The 16,423-nt window shown below is 34.2% G+C and overlaps 2 protein-coding genes across 3 annotated transcripts; both read right to left on the bottom strand.

Annotated features, from left to right (window-relative positions):
* Positions 1-66: 66 nt before the first annotated feature.
* On the bottom strand, positions 67-1,807 carry LOC115961241 (MADS-box transcription factor 23-like). The gene is made up of 2 exons (XM_031080253.1): positions 1,517-1,807; positions 67-267 (listed from the first exon to the last, which is right to left on the bottom strand). Exons 1-2 carry the CDS (start codon positions 1,805-1,807, stop codon positions 67-69), a joined length of 492 nt encoding a protein of 163 aa, XP_030936113.1.
* A 4,701-nt stretch (positions 1,808-6,508) lies between these two features.
* On the bottom strand, positions 6,509-16,209 carry LOC115960300 (glutaminyl-peptide cyclotransferase). 2 transcript variants are annotated; one of them, XM_031079119.1, is made up of 11 exons: positions 15,624-16,208; positions 14,799-14,855; positions 12,910-12,945; positions 12,459-12,523; positions 10,961-11,024; positions 9,731-9,848; positions 9,321-9,418; positions 8,162-8,232; positions 8,002-8,029; positions 7,656-7,710; positions 6,509-7,107 (listed from the first exon to the last, which is right to left on the bottom strand). In XM_031079119.1, exons 1-11 carry the CDS (start codon positions 15,918-15,920, stop codon positions 6,986-6,988), a joined length of 1,011 nt encoding a protein of 336 aa, XP_030934979.1. In that variant the 5' UTR covers positions 15,921-16,208; the 3' UTR covers positions 6,509-6,985. The 2 variants fall into 2 exon arrangements, with proteins under 2 accessions (XP_030934979.1, XP_030934980.1); XM_031079120.1 differs by lacking the exon at positions 7,656-7,710 and having other exon boundaries at positions 7,019-7,107; positions 15,624-16,209.
* Between the last annotated feature and the right edge of the window lie 214 nt (positions 16,210-16,423).

Genomic DNA, 16,423 nt, shown 5'->3' with positions numbered 1-16,423 from the left:
TCCCACACTACATATTCCAAAATGAGGAAAAAAAATCGGTTTTCCCTCCATTTTTATTTTATTTTTTCAATTTTTATAAAACCTGAAGTGCCCTTGTCCATAGCCATAGCCAGAAGGAAAGCTAGAAGGATTAGTTCCACTGGTATTAGGGGCAAAAGGGGTGGTTCCTTGGGCAGAAATATCAGCAAGAAAGGTAGAAGAAGAAGAAGAGGGTAACCCAGCTATAGTCTTCTCCTTCATACAAGCGCACAGAACTTTGCGGAGCACCTTCAATGATTCATTCATTTGTTGTAACTCTTGAAAGTTAAGCTCCTCAGAAGGAACCTCCCACCAACCCTTTTTTTCTCTTGCCTTTTTCAGTTCCTGAAGCGCCTTTTCTCGCTCTTTCTCAGCCTCGAGCTAGGTTGCACGGACACGCCATTTTTGGCATCGTGTCGGTGTCGGACACGTGTCGGACACCGGAACGGGTACGACTCGCTAGATTCCGGTGTCCGGCGAGTGTCTCTTTTTTTCTTTTTTTTTTTCGCTTCTCCGACACGGCTCCGACACGCCAGCGGTGAAAAAAAAAAAGGAAATCACAGATTTTGACTTACCAATAACATTGATTTTGTGAAACAACAAGCCTGAGAAGTCCCGAAACCCACATCTCAAGTTCTCACTTCTCAACCCACCCACCCTCTGCTCTGCCCGCTGCTGCCGCTGCCCTCTGTTCCTCGCCGGAGCTAGATCGGGCCGATCGGCGAGCTCCATCAACGTCGACGCCGTGTTTGTCCCTTTCGATCTCTCTCTCTCTCAGCGTCAGGTCCTACCTCTTTAAGCTTCTCTCTGTTTTTTCTTTTTTTTTCAGATATTCGGCCATTTGGTTTGGGTGAATGACTGTATGGGTTAGTGGGTTACTTATAACACGCTTTTTTTTTTTTAATCCCACTCTCACTGTCCCGTTACTATGTTTCTTTACTCAGCCCTTCAGCCTTTTGTTTTGCCTCAAATTATAATGTTTATTATAAATGGGTCCTGTTAACAAATCTATTTTTGAAAAATTTTTATTAAGAATTAAAATAGTTGTCAAAACTTTTTCAATTTTTGATAAACTTTTTTCAAAATTGGTTTATTATTTTGTACCCTTAGGACACATATTAGTAAAATCCATTATAAATTTAGTGATTTTTGTTTTTGTATGTCCTGCTATAGTTTTATTTATTTATTTATTAAAGTTAAATATTATAGGTGATTTTACTAAAATGAATATTGAAAGTGAAAAATCAGCTCAGTCAGTTGCCTAATTTAAATTCTAGACATAAACGTATTTTATGTCTAAAAATATTTAAAAATATGAGTAAATATAAAATTTAATTAATTATTTAACCGCCGTGTCCCCGCCGTGTCGTGTCCTTATTTTTAAAAAATTGGCGTATCCCTGTGTCCGTGTCCGTGTCCGTATCCGTGTCCGTGCAACATAGGCCTCAAGTTGCCTGAGAAGCTCATCGCATTGTTGGTTGAGCTCATTGATTCTCACCCTCCAATATTGAGCCTCCAAAGTATGGGTACTACTATCCTCTTGGGCTTGTGGAGGGTTTCGTTTTAGGAAGCGGTTGGCCACAGACTCAACTGAGGGATGACCAAATGAAAAGGGCTTTCCAGCTGGTGAGAAAACTACCACACCAACCTCAGCACCACATAGAGTCACCAACTCACTAGCTTTTTTGTTGATACCAAACCTACGTTTTGAGAAAGTAACAAGACTAACTTCTTTGTCTATTTTCTTCATCTCTATCTTTTGTTTTCCCTTGGTCTTTTTACTCTCCATGGCTAGAAAAATAGAGAAAAGAGATGATGGTCTTTTAATTTATTGTTTGGCTTGAATAAATGGCTGTCTTGTTTTAGTAGTGATGCATATAAAGAAGTGGAAAGCTTAGGTAATTAAATGATATGGATTATCATTAATAAAAAAAAAAAAAAAAAGATTTGGATTATCATTTTTTTTTTAAAATGATTTGGATTATCCAAAAAAAAAAAAAAGGTAATTAAATGATTGTATGCCATTTTATTTCCTCTTTGAGTTGTCTATTTCTATGGTCTACCCTCATAATTTTGAATAGTGAATTTCATTGATTGGCACTATTAATTTTCTTTTTAACATGCCAGTTATTGATTGTGTTTCATCTATATTCCCCATAAAAAAATAAAACATTTTTATGTACTCACAGTTCAAGAAGTTATTATAGGTATCTAATTCCCTAATTAACGATTTCTGTTTCATATTAATTATCTATAACCTTCTTATAGGTACTTTAAAATGCATCTCTACTAACCAAGAGCTTTGTAACTTAATTGTCACATTTTCATGTACAAAGTGTTTGGAAATTTATGAGGAAAAAAGGTTCGAACTACAAAATTAGCAGTATATTGTAATTATCTTTAAAAAAAATACTAAATCTATTATAAATTTTACTACAAAAAACTTACAAACTGATATGGAAGAGAATGTGATTGGTAGTACTTCAATAACTATAAGATAATAAACGAGTATTTGAAATTGCTTATTTTGATTCATGACACAATATTTTGTAAGATCTATTTAATAAAATTTGTAATATTTCTAACATCATTCAATTTTTTGAGCATTCTAAAAGTGAAAGGGAAAATGTATAACTCACTTATAAAAATATTGCTTAGTTTCCCATTTGGGGGCCTTTATCCATTAGAGGCCCCAGGACATGGCCTAGGCCTAGGGTCGGCTCTAGATACAACTGTATCACGATTGTTAATTAGGGTATTGGGTTTAAAGAGTTAGATATTAAGAGAGCTTTAGACTCCCTTGTTGGTAGGAAAAAAAAAGTGTTGGGCTTGTTTTGCTAGCAAGTATATGATATACTTTATACTACCCTTTAATAACTACCAATATAATACTGGGACAATCAAAAACATTTATTAATTAGCATAAAGTTCTCTCACACACACACAATACTCATGAAAGCCCTTTTTATGAGGGTGAAGTTCTTTCATAGCGAGGGAGGAAGAAGTAGGCCACCAACACAAGAAAATTATAAAGGGTCATGCTAACGAGTGCCTTTAGAAGACACTCGTTAACAATCCATTTTAAGAAAGTTTTGACATCATTTTTATGGGAAATGAAAAAGCTGTCAAAATATTAATTGTTTTTTTTTTCTTTTCTCTTAAAAATTTTCTTTGACTAGATTCTTAACCAGTGTCCTAATCCCAATTATAAATTACTCTAGGAGTATAATAAATGTGTAATCTCTCACATAATTGTAGGTCTTATTAATTAAACTCAAGTTGTTATTTATGTGAGAGTATAATAAATATTGTACCCTCACTTCTCACATTACTAATGGATCCCTTCGTAGATTTAATTAGTAAAATATACAATTATTTGGGAGAGTACACATTTATCATAGTCCTTGAATATTCTATAATTACCCCACCAACACTAAGGAAACAATGGGCTGCTAGTTGAACCCCAGTAAAAGCATTGTTGAACAAGGTAGAAGAGGAAAAATTAAATTAACCGCCAATCATTGAATAAGAAAAGTTGTTGAAAAGAATGTATCAATATCCTCTAGAGTACCTAGTGTACACTACAATGTGAAAATCTTGAAGGGTCCATTTGGTTGGAGTGAAAACTGAAGGGATAGAAAATGAGAGAGAAAAAATGCAGAAAAATGTGTGTTTAGTTGGGAGTGGAAAGGGGTAGAGAAAATGGTGCGGCCCAACAGTTTTCTTTTCAAGCCCACCAAAACTTAATCTTCCTGGGGAAAAAAACATAAGGGAAAATGGGGAGTTGGGTTTTTGGACGAAATTGCCCATCCAATGTTCAAATTTTTATTAAATCTTTTTTTTTTGTATTTTTCCTCTCTGCTTTTTCGTCCTTTTAGAATTTATCATTTCTTTTTTCTTTTTTTATGTGCACATCCTTTTTTTTTTTGCATTTTCTGATATGAACAAAGTTTCTCTCCAAACTAGTTTGAAGAGAAACCCTACAAACTCATCATATATATTTATATTGAGTGTGAATTTTGAAAATCTAACCATTAGATTGCATGTTTTTATTACATCCTTAATGCTTACAAAATTTCAAGAAAATCAAAGATCAATTGCTATATCATCAAATAAATGTTATAATTTCAAGTTTTTGTAATCTAAAGTTGTATATAAAAAATAACTTAATTGATCAAATAGTAAATATTATTCGATTTGAACGAAATTTGATATGCATGTTAACAACATAAGAAACATGAAATTAAATGGTTGGATTTTCAAAATTCACACCCAAAAAAGAAATATATGAGAAATTTGAAGAGTTTCTTTCCAAACTAGTTTGGAAAAAAACTTTGTTCTTCTGATATTATCATTCTTTTCTTTTTTTTTTTTCCTTTTCTTTTTTGGTGCTCGTCCTTTCTTTTCTCAAAAGTTTTTTTTTTTGAGAAAAAAGTTTTGGGCTCTTTGAACTTCTTGTGCTCTTTTTTTTATTTATTACTAAATATTATTTATTTAAAATGAAGTGCTCATTTATACACAATTTTTTAATAGAAATATAACGTATTATTTTTTGTTTTATCTAATTGGGACATGGTAGTAAATTTATACAAATCCGTTTCAACCAAACAAAAAAATTTTTCATCCCTCCACTTTTTCATTTTCCCAACCAAACACCATGAAAGAAAATTAAAATCTCTTCTACCCTCCAACTTTTCTATCACTTTCTAATTTTCTGTCCTCTCACTTTTCCACCCTCTAACAAAACGTACCCTAAATCCCAATATTTCCTTTGTAATAAAGGGGGAAGATTTTGCCACATGAACATACCACCCATCCCCACACTCCTCCTCCCATGGCCAGTAGCCGGAGTTATATTCCAATTCCAGGGGTGTAAAAACTAATTTTATCACTTTGATTTTAAACCAAACAACATTTTTAAGATATAAAAAAATCCAAAGAGATTGTCACAGCATTTTACTTACAACATCCGCACGTTTTATGCAAATTTGAAGGTTGCTAGTGCCTTCGTTGACCTTGTGGCCTTGATGCCTTGTCTTTAAGAATGGCCCTGTGGTAGTACATAACCTGTCCTCGTAGTAATTGCATCCTGTTGTACATAATTGCAATTGCTCTTTGCCCATCCCTCTCTTCTCAACAATTATCAACATGATTAGTGTGGGTGCATTTTTAGCTCCAGGCCAAGGGTGTCCCTTGTAGCCTTTGGCTTTTTTTTGCTATCCCACATTGAAAGAAGTCGAAGGAGTGGTACGCCTTATAAGCGTGAAGCCAAAGGAAGTAGTGTACTATCAGTTATTTATTGTGGGTGCATTTTTAGCTCCAGGCCAAGGATGTCCCTTGTAGCCTTTGGCTTTTTTTTACTGTCAACTGATGGTACACTACTCCTTCGACTACACGCTTATAAGTCAGAAAGTGGGGGGAGATTCTTTCGATGTGGGACAGCAAAAAAAGCCAAAGGCTACAAGGGACACCCTTGGCCTGGAGCTAAAAATGCACCCACAATTAGTTTTTGATAAACATTTACAGCATCGTGAGGGAGACTATTAGAATTGTCAAGAGCTGCCATTGTTGCAACATTTCTCTTTTCTTTTGAGGGGCACCATTGTTGCAACATATGTACAATAGGATTGAGATTTGGGGTATTGCACCGAGTGCATTACTTCTCAATGACTGAGATTGAGAATTAAGAAAGCGCTTTCAATCTTAGACTTTGAAGTTTGAATACAAAAATTTAAGAAAACTTAAAAAGTTGGGTAAGTAAAAATTTGTGAGACGTAAAAGTAGGCATTGCACCCGGTGGGTAATGTATCAAATCTCAATCACAATTACTATGACAATAGGTACTGTAATAGAGAATACGAGAAACTGTTCTTATTGTACTACCACATATTAGCATGTCGAATAACAGGCGTTGTGGAGTCATGCATCAAGCACCATGTTGTTACCTTTAACCTTTATATGTTTGGTTTGTATAACGCGTAAATCTTGACTGTTATATCAACACATAATGAAGTTCCCAGTAATTTAATCTGTGGCACCGTGCAGCTTACCAATAAGACTTAAATTCACCATATAACAATTAACAAGCTTCCAGCAACCAAGAAATGACCAAAAATAGCAGCACTGCCTAGTTTAAAAGTGCTAAAATTTATGGCAAGACGTACCATAAATAGTTAGCCACATCAACACTTTACTCCAAAAAACCTAGTCTAGTCACAATTGAGAGACCTTATAATCACTTAAAAACCTAAGCCCCACCTAATAAATATCAGATATGAGACTTAGCACACATCAACATAACACACACTCGCACAATCCAATCCAATTTGGGATATCACATAGATCTACTCTCCTGATTGATTTTGAAATAGATATGGTGTTTAGAGACACAAAGAAGAGGATCCAAGATTAGCAGAACAAATCACATCTTCTAATGTGACACACATATATATGGGCACGGTGCTTTTGTAGAGATAAACATGATCCTCTCTATTTCAAATCCTGTTTATTTCATCCATTTTATAGTTTAGATTTTATTTTCTGCCGCTAACAATGTACAAGTTGTCATATTATTTAAAATTTTAAATGATGCAACTGTGTCCACCATCCCTCACCGAGTTTTGTTTGCCAAATATGCAAACATGGTTACTGCCTTACTGGATAAATGATAGTTAAGGAGGGAATCATCTTTTTTCAACAACCAATAAAGACTTTTTCTTTTTAATTGGAATTCTTTCTCATTAACTTGTGTGCTATCGTCCAAAGAATTCTTTCAAATTTACCTTTATGCCTCCATCTTTCCCACTATAATTTGATCCTAACAATATCCCTCCCCTAAATGACTGCTCTTTCATGCTTGTAACTTTTATTCTCCGAGCAAAAGGTTTTTCCTGTGCATTGACGGTCCAAAATTTGAAGAATGCTTCCAAATGTCGAGAACTTCATGATTATTATTTTTTTTTTTTGTCTATGACTTTGTAAAAATGGCTAGCTCCCGCAAGCAAAGCTGCTCAATAACTCCACTTTTAACTGTTTGGTTTACTTGATGCAGCTTGATCTCATAAAGCTTTGGCCAATGTTTTCCTGTCACTGTTTTGGGGGGAAAAAATCAGATACAATTTGAATAAACCATGATCAGCAGATATTCTCGAAAACAAGTCTTATTAGATGCAACATTATTCCTTTAAAAAAATGCTTGGGTTAATATAAACATTAAGAGATTGCATGACAGAAAAGCAGATAGATGGTGATGAGTTTTTAACGTGAGAAATTAAAGAATAAAAATTTGCAGGCAGCATCAATTAATAACATACAAAAACTGAACAACAATAGAATGCAATATATTCCAAAACCCTCTTTTATCACCCTTCCTATAGAGTCAGCTATCTGGCTCCAGATAGCCAGTTTGAAACTTAAATATTTAGGAATGTGCAAATCTTGGTAAACGTGGGGAATAATTATGCCATAAAACTAGTGAACCTGAGTTTTAGCTCCCTAACTTTTATTTTTTCTGTTTTTGGCAGAAAAGCTCCCTAACTCAACTGGTCATGAAACATCAAATATCCCAAACAATTCACAGGCCACATGCAAGATATAATGCTGATTTTAGAGCAATCACATCAAACATTGGAGCTTACCAAAGATGCGCTTTTTAGCACAGTCCCAGGCTATGCCATTTAAAACATCAATACCCTAGAAGGACATGAGATTTCCAAAGAAAAATTAATTAGACAACTTCTGACCAAAAAATATAGAGGCAACTTAAAGATTTTTTTTTAAAAAAAAAGCATTTAATTCTAAGAAAGATTAAGAAGAAGTAAAAGTAGATGCCTAAAAGGAAAGCCATTTTTAAGGAGTCTTTTCCTCTCTTTCAGGGAACCAAATAAGGCCTACATGGTATTACAATTCACAAGGTGCACTATAATAGGCAAAGTAATTTTTTTAACAAAGATAGAGTATTTTATATTTTGTTCAAATACTTACATTATTCCCAGCTCGTACCAAATTTTCCCTGTAAGAAAAGAAAAGGATAGAGGACAACTGAGTGCAACTTTCAAGAACATAAAATAGAACTTAATTTATCTACTTGTAGGTGTAAACATTCAGCTAATTCATCAAAATGATAGGAAATGCAAAGGAAAACCTTAAATTTTGAAGAAGAACCCATCCAAGCAAAGTACCATCCTTAGGTGAGATTCTAGCAATGCAGTCAGTCTACAGAATGAAAAATTTGAGTCATAAAGTAATCCAAGAAAACAGAAAACTTCTCAACCCATGAAATAATGTTTATCCAACAAACAACAGTATCGTGTAAATTGTAGATCATGAAGGTAGCAATAGCTAAGAAGCTGAAGCTTCAAAGAAGTCCACTTGTTGGAAAACCCTGGTCCTACAGAGGATATCCATAACAACATACTGCAATGAGAAGTTGCATCTTGGTCTATCCCAGGAAGCAGGATTTAAATGGTCAAAGATACTTTTGAAAGGGAGGAGCTGATTTGGGAAGCAAAAGAGACAAATTTAGTTTCGTTTTTGTTTGAACATTAATTGTGTTTTTATTATAGGCCCTAGTATTTAATTAGGTTAATTAGAATTTTTAATTAAAGTTTAGGGTATTTTTGTCATTCAATAAGTAGGGTTTCTTACACCTAGGGTTTAGCTTTTACTATATAAGCAAACAACTGTAGTCCTTTTGGAGATGATTTAGAGATGATTTGATGAATCGAAATTTCTATTGGTCTTTGGTCTGGTGCTGATTCTAGCCAACCCTAGGTGCTAACTCCTAACAGTTTTTTCCTCGCTTGGTGCTGACTCCTAGGTTCCTGTCGTTTATTTTCCTGTCTTTTAAATTTATTGTTGCAAAATTCAGGTTGTCCTACGCCAAGAGCATCTCATGTTCCAAATATAGGAGGCAATAGCAGGGGTTTTCACATGGCATAGTTGGTATTGTAGCTTAGCTTAGCACAAACACTAATCAAAAGAGCACAATTTTAGTGAACTTTTCTGGGGAAGCTTGTAATTTACTGTTGTATCAGTAAAAATCCAAGACATAAAACCATATATGCAAACTCTCCACTCATGCCATGTAAAAAAAGATATTTTTTAAGCAAGTAGATTTTTCCATAGGTTGGAGGTTTACAAATTTCATGCTCTGCTGCTAACTTTCCAAAAAGAGGTCAACTATCCCACCAAGGAATCCCTAAGCCAATGCCAGTTAGATATGCAAATCATGGCCCACAACTAAAAAAAAAAACCCAAATAGCATGAAAAACAATTTTACAATTGATGATGCAAGGACATACCTGCCAAACATTTGCCCAAACTTCTCCATTTATATACTCCAGTTCATTAAGGTTGTTTACTTCACGACCATTATATGTGACAATATGTTTTCCTATGACTACATTAAAGAAGTCAACTCAAATTCTTTGTAACATATATAAATTTATCAAAAAGAGAGTTAAAACTAAACAGAAATCTACTATCACATTTTGGGGGGATAAAAATTAAAAAGCTCATGAAAGGGGTAAAAGACTGAAGGCCTGATAATATACTGCCAAAGAAAGCTTAAAATCACTTAGATTTGATGCAGCATCAGCAATGTCAGGCACTCAAATAAACAAATTGCAAAAAAAAAAGACTCACTTTTTCTTTCTTTTTTGGGGGAGGAGTAAGAAATGGAATTGATACCAACTGTTGTATACAAACAAACCTTTGAAATTTTGATGGTTAATCAGATACAATGTTGAAGTCCCATCACTTCCAAACAAGACATTTTCATCAGTTGCCAAACCCCAACCATCTTTCATCTGATGGGTAAATTTCTCAAACTGCATGGAGTATAAAAGCATGAAGCTTGTTACATATGTCGATCATCAATATTAGGGCACACCAAAAAGGAAGAATCTCAGTCAAAAAGAACATTGCAAGAAAAAGGAAACAATTAAAAAATCAATAGTATGGTATATGAAGGACATGTTCATCTAGGATGAGATTAAAAAAAGGATCGCTTTCTATATTTATACAACACATCAATATCACCCCAGAAGGTAATTACAATGTCGAAGACATCACTTTTTCCAGATCTAAGTGTGATTTTCACAATTAAATTGTACTGTAATTATTTCCATTAGCAGAGCCCAAATGATCAGGAAGTGAAATCTTAATGGACAGTCAGCTCAACATCTCAAAGATTCCAAACACATCTGCCATTAGAGCCAGTTTGGTAGGAAGGATAGAAAAGTAAGGGGATGAAATGGGATGGGGAAAAAAGTAAAAATTGCAGCAAAATTGTCTTTTTTTTCCTTCACAATTTTTTGGTAGGAAAGATGAAAAAGTGGAAGGATAAAAAAGAATCTATATCTTGTAATAATTTCCCATTCTATCTTTCTATGGAATTGTTTTTGATGAATTATAGGATAAATTTGTCAAATTCTTTATTCTTGTCATTTTTCTCCCAGTCATTTTTCTCCCACTTCAGATGAATGGAAGATGGTGGGGCCAGAAGGAATATGCTCATGGTCCTTTTTCTTCTTCCCCCTTTTATAGTCAACCAAACAAGAGAAAATGATAAGCCACCCTCCATTTTCATTCCCTTCCATAGTCCACCCTCCCAAATATTAGGTTTCCAATGCATTTCCCAACACTACTCCATCAGGTCTTAATTGGCCCCAACAATCTGATGTTATGTCCCATTTCCAAAATTAATAAACAACTAGAATTGCAAGCAAAAGAATATGGCCCACACATGCAAACATATAGGAAATTTAAAACTAAGTAGTGCGGATTTATTTTTAGCAAATTTTTACAGTACTCTTTAGTCTCTTTTTTTTTTTTCCTTTTTATGTGTATTTTAATTCGTTTTGAATTGCATTTAAAATAAGTATTTCGACAAGCATAAGGAAAAAAAAAATTACACGAGGAAAAGAGGTGAAGCACAAACTTTGCTTAAATTATTTCGGTCATATATGAAACCAGTATCCTTCAACCACGTTACTTGGAACAGCCTATAAAGAATGTAAAAGTTACTATATTAGCATCATTACTCTTTCAATTGTTAGAAGCACAAAACATATAAAAATAAACAATTAAGAAACTACGTGATTAAATAAAAAGAAAATGATGAAGCCAAAGTGCAAAATATATTGGAGGAAAAGGATAAATGTTAAATAAACTAACTACACATGCACAACAATTCCATATTGCAAATAAAAAATCTTGCTGAAATTATTGAAACTTTAGAAAGAATTGTATGCAAAACATATATGTTTTTTGCTCTACCGTTATATTAATACACTGTTTTTTACCTACTTTTCTGGCACTTTTATTATTGTTGCTCATCAAACAATGAAGTACTAATCAAAGAGAGGTTTCCATTGCACCAGCCCCATAGTTACGTAATAGATAGAGAAGACCTATGCCTCAAAACCATAAGGATAGACAGTCCTTGACAACATGCTTATTTGCACCAAGATCTATCATCATGGACTTCTTTCATGGTGTTAAACTACTCAATATGAAAAAACAATCAATTCAATCAAACTTAAATCTAAACAAGTTATGAGAAAGAGTGAGGCAATCAATGGGAAACAAAAGACATGGTAAATTGCATGCATACGAATTTGAGTAATATTCCTAGAATGGGTGGGTTGTGCACATCCTTGTGTAGGTGCACATGTTTGCTGGCAAGTGGAAACAATGTAAAAACTATATTTCAGATGTACTGAAGTGTCTTAACATGCAAGCCCAAATAGGAAGGAAAAGGTCAAATAACCAGTGCGTTAAATTGTAATAGCATGCTTTACACATCAATCCCACGATAAAAGATGCATTCATAATGTCCTTTCATTACCATGACATGGGCTTATGAGCCTCTTATAAATCTCAAGATAAGACAGTGCAAACTACTAGACTCAAGTTACCTGCAAAAATTTTAGGGGCCAAATCAGAGGAACTATCGCTGACGAACAACTAATTAGTCTACTAGAAAACATCAAACTTAATGGTGCCATCCAGGTGCTTACTACCTTGGTCATTAAGTCATATAAGCAAATTCAAATAGAAGTATTTAAAAAAGGGGGTTTGGATTTCAACTTTAAAATTAATGGCTTCAATAATCCATGAAAAGTACAAAACTTTCTCTTTGTGAAATTCATGAATGGATTTGAAATGATTAGGCATAAGATGTTATTTTAAAAAGAACACACATGTTTGCCTTAGAACAAAATTCTCAATGATGAATTTCTTCGTGTGTAGTTAAAATTAGTATCAAGAAATTAACAATTATTCTTCAAATCCAACATCATATTAAAGGGATAATCAAGTTAATCCCTATGAATAACAAATCCAGGAACAAATAATGAATGCCTGAAAATTAAATCCTCAATTTACTGAACATAAAAGAAAGTAGAACTGAAATTATTAAAATTTCCCTCACAAACCTTTCATCAAGAAGAGTTAAACCCTCCCCAAAGTAAGAATCGTCCATCTTCTGGAGAACCTCAACCTATAGATACCCAAAAAAAAAGAAAAAAAAAAAAGAAAAAGGAAATTTTATTTAAAATCTTTAATTTTAAGCATGGCAACTTGATTGATATAGTTTAGTCACACTGATTTCTCGACCACTCACTACTAAACTAAGTATAGCTAATCTACTTATAAAGATACAGTCTTTGATTTTGAATATGCAGCACACTATGTAGCCACATTCAAACCATAACTCTCTCCTTACCACAGCCATCAATTGATCTAGATAACAGCAATTTCTTTTGAGAAAGTATTTTTCTTGCTTTTAACATGATGAGTATTAATTTTATTATGAGAATGATAAGAACTGAGTATTTAATTAACACATATAACTAAATGTAAGATACAGAAAACTAGGATCTGTACCTTCCCAGTCTGAAGTGCAACTTTCCGAACCGATGACTGAAACAATAAGAGTAAATATGTAATCTTTCCAAACCGATGAATTACACAAATCTAAACGTTCAACATAAATGACAGCAACATGCAGGATATGTAATATATAGAAATCAAAATCTTTAGATCATAAAAATTTAGATGATTATCCTCAAAGTTAAAGTTACAAGACTGAAAAATCAAGCCATAAAGCATAAATATTTTATAGATACAAAAACATTAACAAACAAACAATTATTAGGTGAAAATGAAGAAAGACAATACAAACTTACATATTTATGTAGACATAACATGCTTTGGTGAGCTTACCTACAAGGCCTGCTAAGTATGTATTTACACACACACATGCACAGACAGACAGACAGAGAGAGAGAGAGAGAGAGAATAGATTTTGCAAATTGAAGGTAACAAACCAAGAAAAAGAAGAGTGAATGATTTTCTCATATTCATGATATATCTGCCAAGGCTTTTTTGAGAAACAAAACAATTTGTAAATATAGTGACGACCACATATTATATAGAGTTACGTTGAATTTTTTTTTTTTTTTTTATAAGTATAAAGTTACATTGTTTGTGCACCCCTTAATGTTCTTGCTCAGTGTTTGCAATGGCTGGGGAGGCAGTCATAGAAGTGAAGCCTATCGCCACGCCAACCATCAAATACGAGATTGGGACCCTTCTCAAAGATTTGATGGAATGGCCCAGCCCACCCAAGAGCACTTATGTCATATGGAAACTCATGGCTGGAAACAATCCTTATGGTTTTGATATCCAGTAGGAATAATAAGAATCAAAGTCTAGGTTGGTTGGTGAGCCTAGTGATAGGAGACTATCTAGCTTGGTTCGGAGAGGCACTTGTTGGGTTAAAGATTTCTTGCTGCTAAATGTTATGGTGTAAATGCTGAACTATTGACTCTACTTGTTCAGATGGGTGTTCACCCCAAAGTGTTCCCGGACCACATGTTACATTGAATTTATCCAATCAAACGTCATAGCCATATTAAATAATATAGAATGCGACATCATAATGAACACAACAAATAACTCAAAGATGAGAGTCTTACCAGTTCATATATTAGACAGGTTCCAACAAAAACAGGTGTCAATTTGACTTTAAATGGCCATCAGCTAATAAGTTATGTATTTGATTTAAATGGCCAATAACTCTGCTTGAGTTTGTCTAGCGCTGTAATTGAACCTCTCAAGTACAACACTCACAATAAAGTGAGGGAGAAAACCTAAATTGGTTATTACGGTATATAACAAGGAGGTTCTATACACATTCTTCTATTCAATGAACTTAGACCAAATACATTTCATGTCATTGCTCACCGCCCTGCTTCACTCAGCACTGATTACATGGCCAGACAATGGAGACATACTACCAGTTAGGCCAGAATTGATTTAAAAGGTCTTTTTATTTTATGTAATTGGTTAAGAGTTATTGTTCTTACTTGGTTAAGAAGATAGTCTCTCCTTCCTTAATGTGGGAACCCTATTTAAAGGCCTTAATAATTCACCATTGTAAACAGGTTGAGCATATATTAATATAAAATATTGGTTGGGAATTTCCTTCCAACGCTTGGTGTTGATTCCAAGCAACAGTCAGGGTTTCCATCTCTACTTGGTGCTGACTCCATGCAAATCTATGCGCTAACTATTAGGTTTTATCCCTCTTTCCACCGCTTGGAGCTCACTCCAAGCAACCTAAGGTACTGATCCCTGTGTTTATTGTCTACTCTATCTGTTTCCTGTAATGTTTTCTTGAGAATTTTGTGCAGTTTTAGGGATCCCCCACAAATATGTGCGTACAAATGTACCTACATATAACCAGAATGCTAAAAAAAAATGCAAATCACCTTCTTCAAAAGACCAGTTGATTCATATAAGGTGTCATTTCCTGCATAAAGAAGCCCCTGAAAGCAAAAAGAAAAACCATAGAAATTGTTACTTTTTTTTCTTTTATGCACAGCCTTTCAGATGCTGAAAATTTAAACATGAGCAATAGATATGTTTCAAATAAACCTCCAAGATGTAACAAATTATGTAACTGTTTTATGTTCTAACAATTAACCTTGGTAAATCACAGCATGTATTCAACCAAAAACATACAAAACAATTGAATAATTTCAAGTTTTTAAACAGAACCCAAAAAATAAATAAATAAATAAATCATTTGAAGGGGGGAAAAGTGTTTATAGATCCTAGAGCATCTTACTATTCCCCTAGGTGTTTGTACTTTGTAGTTGTAATTACGAGGAGGAATCCCTTACAGGTGGCTCCAAGATGTTGGTTAGAGATTTCAAACCCGATCTCATAAACCCTTAGGAACCACTAGGCCAACCCCTAGGGGTTAAACAAGCATTTTATCGTTTATGCAACAATGCCAGCCCTAAATTCTTAAATCACCATATTTTATATTCCTATGGAGTAAAAATAGTAAAATACTAATAAGTACCACTTTAATTATCAATTTTTTATAGGTCAAGTACTACCTCAATTATCTTAATATGTAATTTTTTTTTTTTTTAATAATTCAATAGTTACAATGGGATAGAATCTATAATTGTCTAGTAGTGTATTCCCATTTCACTTCAAAATCCCAACATTAGAGGAAAAAAAAAATGGACTTGAATAATGAGACTAGAGAGACTAAACAGAGATTGAAACTAAAGGGGGGTTACCTGAGTGAAGGCATCGGGGTCGTGAGGAAACTCGTTGAGTACCTCGATGGTGTAAATTCTGGGAAATGGGTCGTCTTGTGGGGACTTGTAGGTGTCCCAAATTTCCGAGGTAAGGCCGAGAAGAATTATAGAGGAGAGAGTTAGAACACCTGAAACGATGAGACAGACACTGCCGTATCTTGAAGAAGAAGAAGAGGGACGAATTTTAGGGCACGAGGAGTCCATTGGACTTGTTGGACTCTGAGGCTTCAGGTTCGATCGTTTATTCAGCTTCTTCTTGTTCGATCCGCTCTTCATCGATAAATCTTTGATTTTTTTTTTTTTGTTCACGGAATTTGGGGGTTTGATGACAGAATGGATTATCTGGAATAATAAGGATTTTCTAACTGTTCATGGGATTTTTTTTTTCCTGGTTAAATAAGGAGACTTCTAACTAGTCTTACGTTAACAAAATCAAATTCACTTGGGCGTTTCTGATAGGATGATGCGTTGGGGACTCGGCTATAAACGTAAGTCAAAAAATTGTAGTGAGATAAGACTGAGATGAGCCCCTGGTCAGGAGAAAATACACCCTGTTACAGGTGTATATTTATATCCTCTCAAAGCTTATAGGACCTGACTTGAGATCTTTTCGTTGGGAGTTGGAACTGGCGAGACAGCAGCACGTCTGTTACGGGCCAAAGTTGAAAATTAACACTAATTGCTAAACAATATAATTAGTAGTTACTATTTTCAAATTATACATATTATTAATATCTCTAAGTTTAAAAAACTCGATTTAGGGCCTATAAATCTAGTCT

The sequence above is a fragment of the Quercus lobata genome, chromosome 9 (genome assembly GCF_001633185.2).
Source record: "Quercus lobata isolate SW786 chromosome 9, ValleyOak3.0 Primary Assembly, whole genome shotgun sequence".
Classification (NCBI taxonomy): Eukaryota; Viridiplantae; Streptophyta; class Magnoliopsida; order Fagales; family Fagaceae; genus Quercus; species Quercus lobata.
The sequence above is the reverse complement of the archived record's forward strand: the minus strand, read 5'-3'. Positions and strand labels throughout refer to the sequence as shown.